General features: G+C 41.1%; 1 protein-coding gene across 1 annotated transcript in view; it reads right to left on the bottom strand.

The window, feature by feature from the left end:
• The window catches only part of LOC124615965 (coiled-coil domain-containing protein 112-like), a 165464-nt gene that overhangs the window by 118525 nt on the left and 33207 nt on the right, over nt 1–13732 (bottom strand). Inside the window, exon 6 of the mRNA XM_047144165.1 lies at nt 9571–9715. Within this exon, the coding sequence (XP_047000121.1) occupies nt 9571–9715 (145 nt within the window). The remainder of the gene's footprint in view (nt 1–9570; nt 9716–13732) is intronic.

The following is a 13732-nucleotide window of genomic DNA, read 5'->3' as shown; positions in this document are numbered from 1 at the left end:
TGTGAGTGGACATGTGGCCGCTCCTTCAACAAGGTCTGAGCAGGCACACGGGGGGGAGGGGTTTATTAGTGACTGGGAGCTCCAACGTTAGGCGGGTGATGGAGCCCCTTAGGGAGATAGCGGAAAGGTCGGGGAAGAAGGCCAGTGTTCACTCTGTCTGCTTGCCGGGGGGTCTCATCCGAGATGTGGAGGAGGCCCTGCCAGCGGCGATAGAGAGCACTGGGTGCATCCGACTGCAAACTGTTGCTCATGTTGGCACCAATGACTCCTGTCGTCTGGATTCAGAGGTCATCCTCAGTTCATACAAGCAGTTGGTGAAGGCAGAGAGCCTCGCTTGCAGGGTGGAATCTGTGCTAACTATATGTAGTATCGGTCCCAGAACCGATAGCGGTCCTCTGGTTTGGAGCCGAGTGGAAGGCTTAAACCAGAGGCTCAGACGATTCTGCGGAGATCTGGGGTGCAAATTTCTCGACCTCCGCTATCGGGTGGAGAAATGTAGGGTCCCCCTGAATAGGTCAGGTGTGCACTACACACAGGAAGCAGCTACACAGATAGTGGAGTATGTGTGGAGTGCACATGTGGGTTTTTTAGGTTAGAGAATTCCCTCCCTAGGTCCGACAAGACCCCTCCTGAGACGCGACAAGGTAGCTGTAGGCAAAACACAATGGGGAATAACAATATTAATTTGCTAATAGTAAACTGCAGGAGCGTCTATAGAAAGGTCCCAGAACTGCTCTCATTAATAAACGGTCACAACGACCACATAGTACTAGGGACAGAAAGTTGGCTGAAACCAGATGTAAACAGTAATGAAATTATAAACTCAGATTGGAATGTATACTGCAGAGACAGGCTGGACAGTGAAGGGGGAGGTGTGTTTATAGCGATAAAAAGTGCCATAGTATCGAAGGAAATTGACGGAGATCTGAAATGTGAAATAATTTGGGTGAAGGTCACGGTTAAAGCAGGCTCAAACATGGTAATTGGATGTGTCTATAGGCCCCATGGCTCAGCAACTGTTGTGGCAGAGCACCTGAAAGAAAATTTGGAAAATATTTCGAGTAGATTTCCTGACCATGTAATAGTTCTGGGTGGAGATTTTAATTTGCCAGATATAGACTAGGAGACTCAAACGTTTATAACAGGTGGCAGGGACAAAGAATCCAGTGAAATTTTTTTAAGTGCATATCTGAAAACTACCTTGAGCAGCTAAACAGAGAACCGACTTGTGGCGATAACATATTAGACCTTCTGGTGACAAACAGACCCAAACTATTTGAAACAGTTAACGCAGAACAGGGAATCAGCGATCATAAAGCGGTTACTGCTTGGATGATTTCAGCTGTAAACAGAAATATTAAAAAAGGTAGGAAGATTTTTCTGTTTAGCAAAAGTGACAAAAAGCAGATTTCAGAGTAATTGATGGCTCAACATAAAAGTTTTGTCTCAAGTACAGATAGTGTTGAGGATCAGTGGACAAAGTTCAAAACCATCATACAATATGCATTAGATGAGCATGTGCCAAGCAAGATCGTAAGAGATGGCAAAGAGCCACCATGGTACAACAACGGAGTTAGAAAACTGCTGCAGAAGCAAAGGGAACTTCACAGCATACATAAACATAGCCAAAGCATTGCAGACAAACAAAAATTACACGAAGCGAAATGTAGTGTGAGGAGGGCTATGCGAGAGGCGTTCAATGAATTCGAAAGTAAAGTTCTATGTACTGACTTGGCAGGAAATCCTAAGATATTTTGGTCTGATGTCAAAGTGGTAGGTGGATCAAAACAAAATGTACAGACACTCTGTGACCAAAATGGTACTGAAACAGAGGATGACAGACTAAAGGCCGAAATACTGAATGTCTTTTTCCAAAGCTGTTTCACAGACGAAGACTGCACTGTAGTTCCTTCTCTACACTGTCGCACAGATGACAAAATGGTAGATATCGAAATAGGCGACAGAGGGATAGAGAAACAATTAAAATCGCTCAAAAGAGGAAAGGCTGCTGGACCTGATGGAATACCAGTTCGATTTTACACAGAGTACGCGAAGGAACTTGCCCCCCTTCTTGCAGCGGTGTACCGTAGGTCTCTAGCAGAGCATAGTGTTCCAAAGAATTGGAAAAGGGCACAGGTCATCCCCATTTTCAAGAAGGAACGTCGAACAGATGTGCAGAACTATAGACCTATATCTCTAATGCTGATCAGTTGTAGAATTTTGGAATACGTATTATGTTCGAGTGCAATGACTTTTCTGGAGACTAGAAATTTACTCTGTAGGAATCAGCATGGGTTTCGAAAAAGACGATTGTGTGAAACCCAGCTCATGCTATTCGTCCACGAGACTCAAGAGGGCCATAGACACGGATCCCAGGTAGATGCGTTTTCTTTGACGTCCAGTTCCCCACAGTCGTTTAATGAACAAAGTAAGAACGTATGGACTATCAGACCAATTGTGTGATTGGATTGAAGAGTTCCTAGGTAACAGAACGCAGCATGTCATTCTCAATGGAGAGAAGTCTTCCGAATTAAGAGTGATTTCAGGTATGCCGCAAGGAAGTGTCGTAGGACTGTTGCTATTCACAATAAACATAAATGACCTTGTGGATAACATCGGAAGTTCACTGAGGCTTTTTGCGGATGATTCTGTAGTATATTGAGAGGTTGTAACAATGGAAAATTGTACTGAAATGCAGGAGGATATGCTATGAATTGACGCATGGTGCAGGGAATGGCAATTGAATCTCAATGTAGACAGAGTATGGATGTAGATGTAGATGTAGATGTAGAAGGTGTGTATAATGCTGGAGTGGAAGCAAGGAAAGGGGTAGATGTGTGCAGGGCAGGGAACAGTGAAGGTTGAGGTCAGGTGGGTTACAGGAACGAAGGATATGCTGTAGGGACGGTTCCCTTCTGCACAGCTCAGAAAAGCTGGTGTTGGTGAGAAGAATCAAGACAGCACAGGCTGCAAAGCAGTCATTAAAGTGAAGCACATCATGCTGGGCAGCATGTTCAGCAAATGGGTGTCTACTAGGCCACAGTTTGGTGGTGGGTGTTCATGTGGAAAGACAACTTGTTAATTGTCATGCCTACACAGAAAGGGGCACAAGGATCTGTAAACAAAGCAGCAACCATTGTGCTGCTTTCTACATGGGCATGACAACTAAGAAGCTGTGTGTCTGCATGAATGGCCACTGCCACAAGTGTGGCCAAGAATCAGCTGGACCACCCACTTGCTGATCATGCTGACCAACACAATTTACTTCACTTTAATGACTGCTTTACAGCCTGCACTTTCTATATTCTGCAGCTGCAGCAACATTTAGCTACATTTATACTCTGCAAACACTGTGAAGTGCATAGCATAGGGTATGCCCATTGTACTAGTTATTGTGTGATTTCTTCCTGTTCGATTCACGTATGGAGCACGGGAGAATGACTGTTTGAATGCCTCTGTGCGTGCTTTAATTATTCTAATGTTATCCTGATGATCCCTATGTGAGTGATACATAGGGGGCTGCAGTATATTCCTAGATTGTCATTTAAAGCCAGTTCTTCTTTGTTAGTAGACCTTCTCAGGATAGTTTACATCTACCATCAAAAGTCTGCCAGTTCTTTTCTGTGACACTCTCCCATCGATCAAATAACCTGTGACCATTAGAGCTGCCCTTCTCTGTATATGTTCAAGTTGTATCTGGTACAGGTCCCACAAACTTGAGCAATATTTTAGAACAGGTCGCACGAGTGATTTATAAGCAATCTCACTGTAGACTGATTACGCTTCCCCAGTTTTCTACCCATAAACTGACGTCTAGCACCTGTTTTACACATGACTGAGCCTATGTGATCACTCTACTTCACATCCCTATAAAGCATTATACAGGCATTTGTATGGGTTGGCTAATTCCAACAGTGACTCACCAATATTAGAGTCATAGGATATTATGTTTTGTTTTATGAAGTGCATAATTTTACATTTTTGACCATTTAAGGCAAGTTTCCAATCTTTGCACCACTTTAAAATCTTACCAAGATCTGACTTAATATTTATGCAGCTTCTTTCAGACAGTACTTCACTATAGATAACTGTATCAACTGCAAAAAGTCTGAGGTTACTATTAAGATTGTCTGCAAGATCATTAATATACAACATGAACAGTAAGGGTCTCAGCACACTTCTCTGGGATACACTCAAAGTGACTTCTACATCTGCCAATGACTCTCCAATCCAAGACAACACACTTCATCCAAAAAGTCCTCAATCCCATCACAAATTTCACTTGATACCCCATAATCATACTTTTGACAATAAGTGTAGATGTGGTATTTTGGAAATCAAGAAATACTTCACCTACCTCACCGCCCCCCCCCCCCCCCCCCAATGAACCATGGACCTTGCCGTTGGTGGGGAGGCTTGCGTGCCTCAGCGATACAGATGGCCGTACCGTAGGTGCAACCACAACGGAGGGGTATCTGTTGAGAGGTGGTTCCTGAAGAGGGGCAGCAGCCTTTTCAGTAGTTGCAGGGGCAACAGTCTGGATGATTGACTGATCTGGCCTTGTAACATTAACCAAAACGGCCTTGCTGTGCTGGTACTGTGAACGGCTGAAAGCAAGGGGAAACTACAGCCGTAATTTTTCCCGAGGACATGCAGCTTTACTGTATGATTAAATGATGATGGCAACCTCTTGGGTAAAATATTCCGGAGGTAAAATAGTCCCCCATTCGGATCTCCGGGCGGGGACTACTCAAGAGGACGTCGTTATCAGGAGAAAGAAAATTGGCATTCTACGGATCGGAGCGTGGAATGTCAGATCCCTTAATCGGGCAGGTAGGTTAGAAAATTTAAAAAGGGAAATGGGTAGGTTAAAGTTAGATATAGTGGGAATTAGTGAAGTTCGGTGGCAGGAGGAACAAGACTTTTGGTCAGGTGATTACAGGGTTATAAATACAAAATCAAATAGGGGTAATGCAGGAGTAGGTTTAATAATGAATAAAAAAATAGGAGTGCGGGTTAGCTACTACAAACAGCATAGTGAACGAATTATTGTGGCCAAGATAGACCCAAAGCCCATGCCTACTACAGTAGTACAAGTTTATATGCCAACTAACTCGGCAGATGATGAAGAAATTGATGAAATGTATGACGAGATAAAAGAAATTATTCAGATAGTGAAGGGAGACGAAAACTTAATAGTCATGGGTGACTGGAATTCGTCAGTAGGAAAAGGGAGAGAAGGAAACATAGTAGGTGAATATGGATTGGGGGGAAGAAATGAAAGAGGAAGCCGCCTTGTAGAATTTTGCACAGAGCATAACTTAATCATAGCTAACACTTGGTTCAAGAATCATAAAAGAAGGTTGTATACCTGGAAGAATCCTGGAGATACTAAAAGGTATCAGATAGATTATATAATGGTAAGACAGAGATTTAGGAACCAGGTTTTAAATTGTAAGACATTTCCAGGGGCAGATGTGGATTCTGACCACAATCTATTGGTTATGAACTGCAGATTGAAACTGATAAAACTGCAAAAAGGTGGGAATTTAAGGAGATGAGACCTGGATAAACTGAAAGAACGAGAGGTTGTAGAGAGTTTCAGGGAGAGCATAAGGGAACAATTGACAGGAATGGGGGAAAGAAATACAGTAGAAGAAGAATGGGTAGCTCTGAGGGATGAAGTAGTGAAGGCAGCAGAGGATCAAGTAGGTAAAAAGACGAGGGCTAATAGAAATCCTTGGGTAACAGAAGAAATATTGAATTTAATTGATGAAAGGAGAAAATATAAAAACGCAGTAAATGAAGCAGGCAAAAAGGAATACAGATGTCTCAAAAATGAGATTGACAGGAAGTGCAAAATGGCTAAGCAGGGATGGCTAGAGGACAAATGTAAGGATGTAGAGGCTTGTCTCACTAGGGGTAAGATAGATACTGCCTACAGGAAAATTAAAGAGGCCTTTGGAGAGAAGAGAACCACTTGTATGAATATCAAGAGCTCAGATGGCAACCCAGTTCTAAGCAAAGAAGGGAAGGCAGAAAGGTGGAAGGAGTATATAGAGGGTTTATACAAGGGCGATGTACTTGAGGACAATATTATGGAAATGGAAGAGGATGTAGATGAAGATGAAATGGGAGATAAGATACTGCGTGAAGAGTTTGACAGAGCACTGAAAGACCTGAGTCGAAACAAGGCCCCGGGAGTAGACAACATTCCATTAGAACTACTGATGGCCTTGGGAGAGCCAGTCGTGACAAAACTCTACCATCTGGTGAGCAAGATGTATGAGACAGGCAAAATACCCACAGACTTCAAGAAGAATATAATAATTCCAATCCCAAAGAAAGCAGATGTTGACAGATGTGAAAATTACCGAACTATCAGTTTAATAAGTCACAGCTGCAAAATACTAACGCGAATTCTTTACAGACGAATGGAAAAACTGGTAGAAGCGGACCTCGGGGAAGATCAGTTTGGATTCCACAGAAATGTTGGAACACGTGAGGCAATACTAACCTTACGACTTATCTTAGAAGAAAGATTAAGAAAAGGCAAACCTACGTTTCTAGCATTTGTAGACATAGAGAAAGCTTTTGACAACGTTAACTGGAATACTCTCTTTCAAATTCTGAAGGTGGCAGGGGTAAAATACAGGGAGCGAAAGGCTATTTACAATTTGTGCAGAAACCAGATGGCAGTTGTAAGAGTCGAGGGGCATGAAAGGAAAGTAGTGGTTGGGAAAGGAGTGAGACAGGGTTGTAGCCTCTCCCCGATGTTATTCAATCTGTATATTGAGCAAGCAGTAAAGGAAACAAAAGAAAAATTCGGAGTAGGTATTAAAATTCATGGAGAAGAAGTAAAAACTTTGAGGTTCGCCGATGACATTGTAATTCTGTCAGAGACAGCAAAGGACTTGGAAGAGCAGTTGAACGGAATGGACAGTGTCTTGAAAGGAGGATATAAGATGAACATCAACAAAAGCAAAACGAGGATAATGGAATGTAGTCAAATTAAATCGGGTGATGCTGAGGGGATTAGATTAGGAAATGAGACACTTAAAGTAGTAAAGGAGTTTTGCTATTTAGGGAGCAAAATAACTGATGATGGCCGAAGTAGAGAGGATATAAAATGTAGACTGGCAATGGCAAAGAAATCGTTTCTGAAGAAGAGAAATTTGTTAACATAGAGTATAGATTTAAGTGTCAGGAAGTCGTTTCTGAAAGTATTTGTATGGAGTGTAGCCATGTATGGAAGTGAAACATGGACGATAACCAGTTTGGACAAGAAGAGAATAGAAGCTTTCGAAATGTGGTGCTACAGAAGAATGCTGAAGATAAGGTGGGTAGATCACGTAACTAATGAGGAGGTATTGAATAGGATTGGGGAGAAGAGAAGTTTGTGGCACAACTTGACTAGAAGAAGGGATCGGTTGGTAGGACATGTTCTGAGGCATCAAGGGATCACAAATTTAGTATTGGAGGGCAGCGTGGACGGTAAAAATCGTAGAGGGAGACCAAGAGATGAATACACTAAGCACATTCAGAAGGATGTTGGTTGCAGTGGGTACTGGGAGATGAAGAAGCTTGCAAAGGATAGAGTAGCATGGAGAGCTGCATCAAACCAGTCTCAGGACTGAAGATCACAACAACAACAACAACCTGACCGCCTTGATCCAATGCTTTCATTATGTCATGTGAGAAAAGTGCAAGTTGGGTTCCACATGATCAATGTTTTCGGAATCCTTGCTGGTTGGCATGGAGGAGGTCATTCTGTTCAAGATACATCATTATGTTTGAGCTCTGAATATGTTCTAAGATGATACAACAAATCGATGTCAAGGATATTGGATAGTAGCTTTGTGGATCCCTTCTACCACCTCCTTGCAGAAGGGTGTGACCTGTGTTTTTTTTTCCAAGAACTGGGTATGGTTTTCTGTTTATGGGATCTACATTAGATTATACTTAGAAGAGAGGCTAACTCAGCTGCAACTTCACTCATCTTTTCAGTGGTATGAAGACTAAATTAGTGCAATTGTCCCGAGTTTTCCTTTGTAAAGGTCCATTTGGAAACAGAGTCAAGAATTTCAGATTTTGATTTTATATCTTCAATTTCAATTCCTGTCTCACTCACTAGGGACTGGACACTAACTTTGGTGCCACTAATGTCCTTCAAATATGACCAGAATTTCATTTAGTTTTGTGAAAAATCATTTGGCAGTATTCTGCTATGGTAATCACTGAAGGCTTCAAGTATTGCTCTCTTCACAGCCAAATGTGTTTCATTCAGCATCTCTCTATCTATAGCCCTATGCTTTGTTTTACACCTATTATGCAGTAATCTCTGTTTCTGCAGAAGTTTCTTTACAGTGACTGTATATCTAGTTTACTTAACATATATATCTTTCTGCTTGTTATAGTTGTCCTTTGTACATGGGTATCATTGTTGCCACAACCACGTCATGGTCACTGATACCAGTTTCAGTGTGACCATCCTCAAAGTGGTCAGGTCTATTTGTTGCCATTAGATTCAATATATTTCCATCATGACTGGGGTTGGAAAATATCTGTTCAATTTAGTTTTCAGAGAAGGCATTTTGTAATGTTTCACAGGATGTCTTATCACCTCCACCACTAACACAACTGTAATTTTCCCAATTGATTGCTGGATGATTAAAGTCACCACTGATGATTACAGTATGACTGGGGAACTTAACATAGAAGTGAACTGAGGTTAGTTTTCTCGTAAAGTTTTTGGTTACACCAGGATAAGAGTATGGCGGGTGATTGAAAGATCCAAATATCATTTAGCGCCCACCCCTTTTAGTGAGTCTTGCTCCAACAATCTCACATGCAGCTTCAGTTTCTATCTCAGTGGATTTGAGTTTCTTGTCTATTGAGACAAATACACCAACTCCATTTCCTGTTTGCCTATCCTTTCGATATACATTTAAATTTTCCCAAAAATCGCAGTGCTATCAGTTTCAGGTTTCAACCACCTTCCTGTGCCTAGCATTATTTGAGCATCACTGCTTTTCACGAGTGGCTCAAACTCTGGCACTTTCTTGCAAATGCTTTGGCAATTAACCATTAGGATTTTAATTCTCTCATCTGTGAGAGGTATTTCTTTCGATCTTACACTGATACTCTTGGGTTGCCTATACCTATTGTTATCTGGATTGGATCCCACACAGTCAGCTGACTGAGTAGCAGCCTTTGATGAGTAGCACAGAGCTGACCCACATGCGTGTGTGTGTGTGTGTCTTTCTTATTGTGCATGCATGCGCCTCACTGCTTCCTCTATGTGGTAATTAACACATACTTTTATTTTCAGTGTCACTCATGTATCCAAGAACATTGAAGATTACAAATGCATAATTCAACAAGAGAGGAAGCTATTGTTCTTGCTTTTATAATTTTGTGTAGCTTTACATCTCGTCTCAGGTTATGGATGAGGAAGTAAATAACATTAATTAAGATGGTTGGAGCAATATCCAAATCAAGCTCCTCCCAATTAAAAGTCCAGCATTTAACAACTGCATCACTTTGATTCCATAATAATAACCATCATACCTGGCATTAAGTCATGCACTTCTTCCATGAATGCTTGCTTTCCTTGATGTTTCGTACGTATCCTCAGAAATGCCAAATGATCATCTTCATCCCAACCTCCAGAATGTCCACCCGTTTTAGCCAGAAACTTGTGAAATGCTCGAACCTAGAAGCACATTACAATGGTTGTAATAAAGATTACATACAAAAGTTTCATATACTGATGTTACAAAAAACAAATTGTGAGCAAACTGAACCTCATACCTACATCTCTTTATCTTGAAAGGCTTTTCGTGGCAGAATATACTAAGGAAACAAAGCAGTGACAAAAAAGTATTTATCACTTTCTCCCCCAGCCCTGTCTGAGTGGTTTGATGCAGCTGACCAAGACTTCCTTTCCTATGCCAGCCTCTTCATTTCAGTGAAGCACTTACACCCACGATTGACAGTTATGTGCTGGATGTATTCCAATTTCTGTTTTCACCTACAATTTTTTTTTCTATAGCTCTTTCTAGTATTATGGAACTATTCCCTGATGTCTTAACACTTTCGCTGCAGCTGACATTTATAAGCGTCACAACAAGCCATGAGCCAGTGTGGCTGATGCTCATAAGTGTCAAAACAAGCCACGAGCCAATGCGGCTGATGCTTATAAGCATCCGCGCTCACTGTCAGATTACTCAGTCTAGTTACAGCAACTAATCTAGCGTCAAAGAGTGTAAATTTTTGTTTTGTGTGGTCAGTTATCGAATGTATATTGTTTGTAATGGCGGCTAATGAACTGACACCTGGACCTTCCAATGTGAAAAGGAGCAGGAAAAGTGTTAAATTGACAGAGGCTGCAGAGTGATGATAGCATGGAACCATAGCTTTCGAATTTGTTTCGTGACAGTTCTGAATCTGACAATACGAATCACGACGATTGTGTGGAAATCAACGACGAAAGAGAGCCCGACCTGTCACACGGAGATAATCCAGGTGAGTCCTGGCATAAAGAATCACATAATATGCAGTATCACCCATTTACGAAGGCAGAAGTTTTGCAAATTCTGCTGGCAATTCTCCTATGTATTTCTTCAGATTATTGGTAACAGACGAACTGTTGCAACTTGTAGTTGATGAAACGAATGATAACACAGTCAACATATTGCTGAGTGAAAATACAAAAGAGGGATCTATGATCTGTAAATGGAAACCTCTAAGTATAGGCAAATTACTAGTTTTCCTGGGTGTTTCGTTACATATGGTTAACGTTAAATATCCACGATTACAAGACTACTGGAAGAAAGAACTACTGTTTGAGAATAGAGGAGTAGCGATGAGTATAAGCAGAGACCAGTATTTGATCACATTACGCTCTTTGCATTTTGCAAAAAATCCACTTCCAGGAAACCCGAAACCAGACAATCGTTTATATAAGATACGACCTATATTGGATTATTTTAACATGAGAATGTCTCAAGTGTATTACCCGGGAAGAGATTTATCAATAGATGAATCAATGATTCTTTGGAGGGGAAGATTCTCATTTAGACAATACATAAAAAGCAAACGTAATAAATATGGCATTAAGATGTACATGCTCCACAATCCAGATGATTTCATAAATAAGTGCGCTGTGTACATCGGAAGTAGTGGAGATATTGGGGGAAAAGGTCACGCTGAAAAGGTCGTTTTGCATTTGATGGCAGAAAAGCTGCATGTTGGTCATCACATTTACTCGGACAGTTATTACAACAGTTTTCATTTAGCTACAACTCTGTTGAACCTAAAAACACTTTCCACAGGTACTCTGAATATAAATATAAAATATACCCCCGAAGACGTTGTATCGCCAAAACTTGGGAGAGGAGAGACAATTGCATGGTATTCTAATGGAGTTATGATTAGAAAATGAAAGGATCGATGAGAGGTTTCCTACATTTGCACAGAACATCTAAATGTTATGAAGCAAGTGACGAATGCACGCCAGCAAATAGTCACGAAGCCTTTGCCTGTTATTAGGTACAATGCGTGTATGTCTGGGACTGATAAACAAGATCAGATGTTGTTGTATTATTTATGTGAACGAAAGACTATCCACTTGTCGAAAAAACTATTCTTTCATGTCATTCACATGCTAGTTTTCAATTCTCTACATCTGTACAACAAATACTCAGGAAATAAAATGACGTACGATTACAGAATGAAAATTATAAAGGGCTTCCTTCCACCAATGGACGTTCCACAAAATGTGAGCAAGAAACATCACAAACAAACACACGTGAAAAAGTGGGAAGCTACTGCAGGGAAGAAGCAAGTTATGAGGAAGCGGTGTAAGAAGTGCGCGGAACAAGGCAAGCGCACTGATACACCATCCGAGTGTACAACCTGCCCAGACAAACCTGGATACCGCTCGAACTGCTGTATAATTTCCCATAAGTCGCAAAAATGCGATAATATCAGGGAAATTCCGATTATCATAGACAATGTCTTTTATATCTTTTGACACTGCATGGTTTCTTTTTATGACGTGAAAGGTTAGAACTTTTTTCCACGAGTACTCAGGAAATGAGGTTTTCTTTTGTGTTAAGTTGACTTATTTCTTATTGCGTTGTAAAGCGTTCACTTCAGTTTTTTGTGAAAGAATTTGTTGTGGTAAATTTGTTTTAATAGCACCGCAATTGAAGTGATGGGGGACACGAGAGAAGCTTCCACGTAGGGTGTGTTTCGCTTACTAATTTCTACACATACGGGCATCCCCTGGGTGTCTATGATAAGTGTAGATGGCTAACTCTCATGCCAGGAGCAAAAATGCTACTAAATTGACGACCTGTATCAGAGTCAATCTTAAAAATGCGCATTTGAAGTAAATATAATTTCAAATGAATCCAGTTTCCTTTTTTTCCTTCTTAAGCATTTGCGTTTTGGAATCCAAATTTTTCCTGAATGCAGTGGATTTGTTGCTTGTTTGAATTGTATTTTTTGTTACATTATCAGGAAATCACAAACATTTGAATGACGCCTGTGACCCATATAGGTGTCAGACAGCAAACAGACTTTAAAACATGACCACAATACAGTCAAAGCTTATTTGAAGTAATGCACCTAAGGTGCATCCTACAGATCTTACAAGGTCTGTAGCTCAGGTGTGCTTAGGAGCATCGGCTCCGAGTGGTACCTGCACTTGAGCATTACCGGCCCGCACTCGCACATTGACGGGCCGAACTGGAGAGTTGCGCGCCTATACTGATGCCACAGCGAAAGTGTTAATGTGTTGTATTATCCTGGCCCTTCATCTATTTTGTGTTTTCCACACATTCCTTCCCTTGTCAACTCTGCAGAGAACCTTCTCATTTCTTATCTGATTCAAGGTGCACTTAAATTTCTAATCCATCTGTGATATCACATTTAAAAAGTTTTCATTCTTTTCCTTTCTGGTTTTCCCACTGTCGGTGATTTATTTTCATACTGGGCTCCAAACATACATTCTCAGAAACTTGTTTCTCAAATTAAGGTCTACATTTGCCACTAACAACCTTATTTTAGTGGTGAATGTCCTATTTGCATGTACTAAACTGCTTTCCCATGTCCTCCTTGCTTCATCCACTATGTGTTATTTTGCTGCAAGGCTGAAAGAATTTCTTCACCTCAGCTACTACACAGTCACCAGTTTTGATGTTAAGTTTAGTGCTAATCTCATTTCTGCTAATTCTCATTACTTTTATCTTTCAACCAATGGAAAGTCCAGGATCAAATAACAACAATATGGGAAGGACAGATCGCTACTCACCACATAGAAGAGGCATTAAATTGCAGACACTCACAATGGAAAAAAAACCACTAGCAATATTTTGAGCTTTCAGACTAAATATTTCTTATGAAGTAGAACTCACACACACTCAGATTAGAACTCACAACAAATGGCCACTGTCTTCGGCATCAAGGTCCAAATGTGACTGTCTCTGACTGGAGTAGCCTGTCCTCCTCCTCGATATTCCCTTCCTTGCTACCACTCTAGTACACACAAGCCTTCTAACGCACCAATGCACCTACAACTCCTTTTCTCTACTTGTCTCCTCAACCCCTAGTATAGCCTCCTGTTGCTGAACCTAGCAGCCCTATCCTGTTCCCATCATATCCCTGCACACTCCCACAGGTAGCAGTAGCATATTACTCCACCTGTTCCCTGCTATCACTCCCT

This window comes from Schistocerca americana, chromosome 5 (assembly GCF_021461395.2).
Source record: "Schistocerca americana isolate TAMUIC-IGC-003095 chromosome 5, iqSchAmer2.1, whole genome shotgun sequence".
NCBI lineage: Eukaryota > Metazoa > Arthropoda > Insecta > Orthoptera > Acrididae > Schistocerca > Schistocerca americana.
The sequence above is the reverse complement of the archived record's forward strand: the minus strand, read 5'-3'. Positions and strand labels throughout refer to the sequence as shown.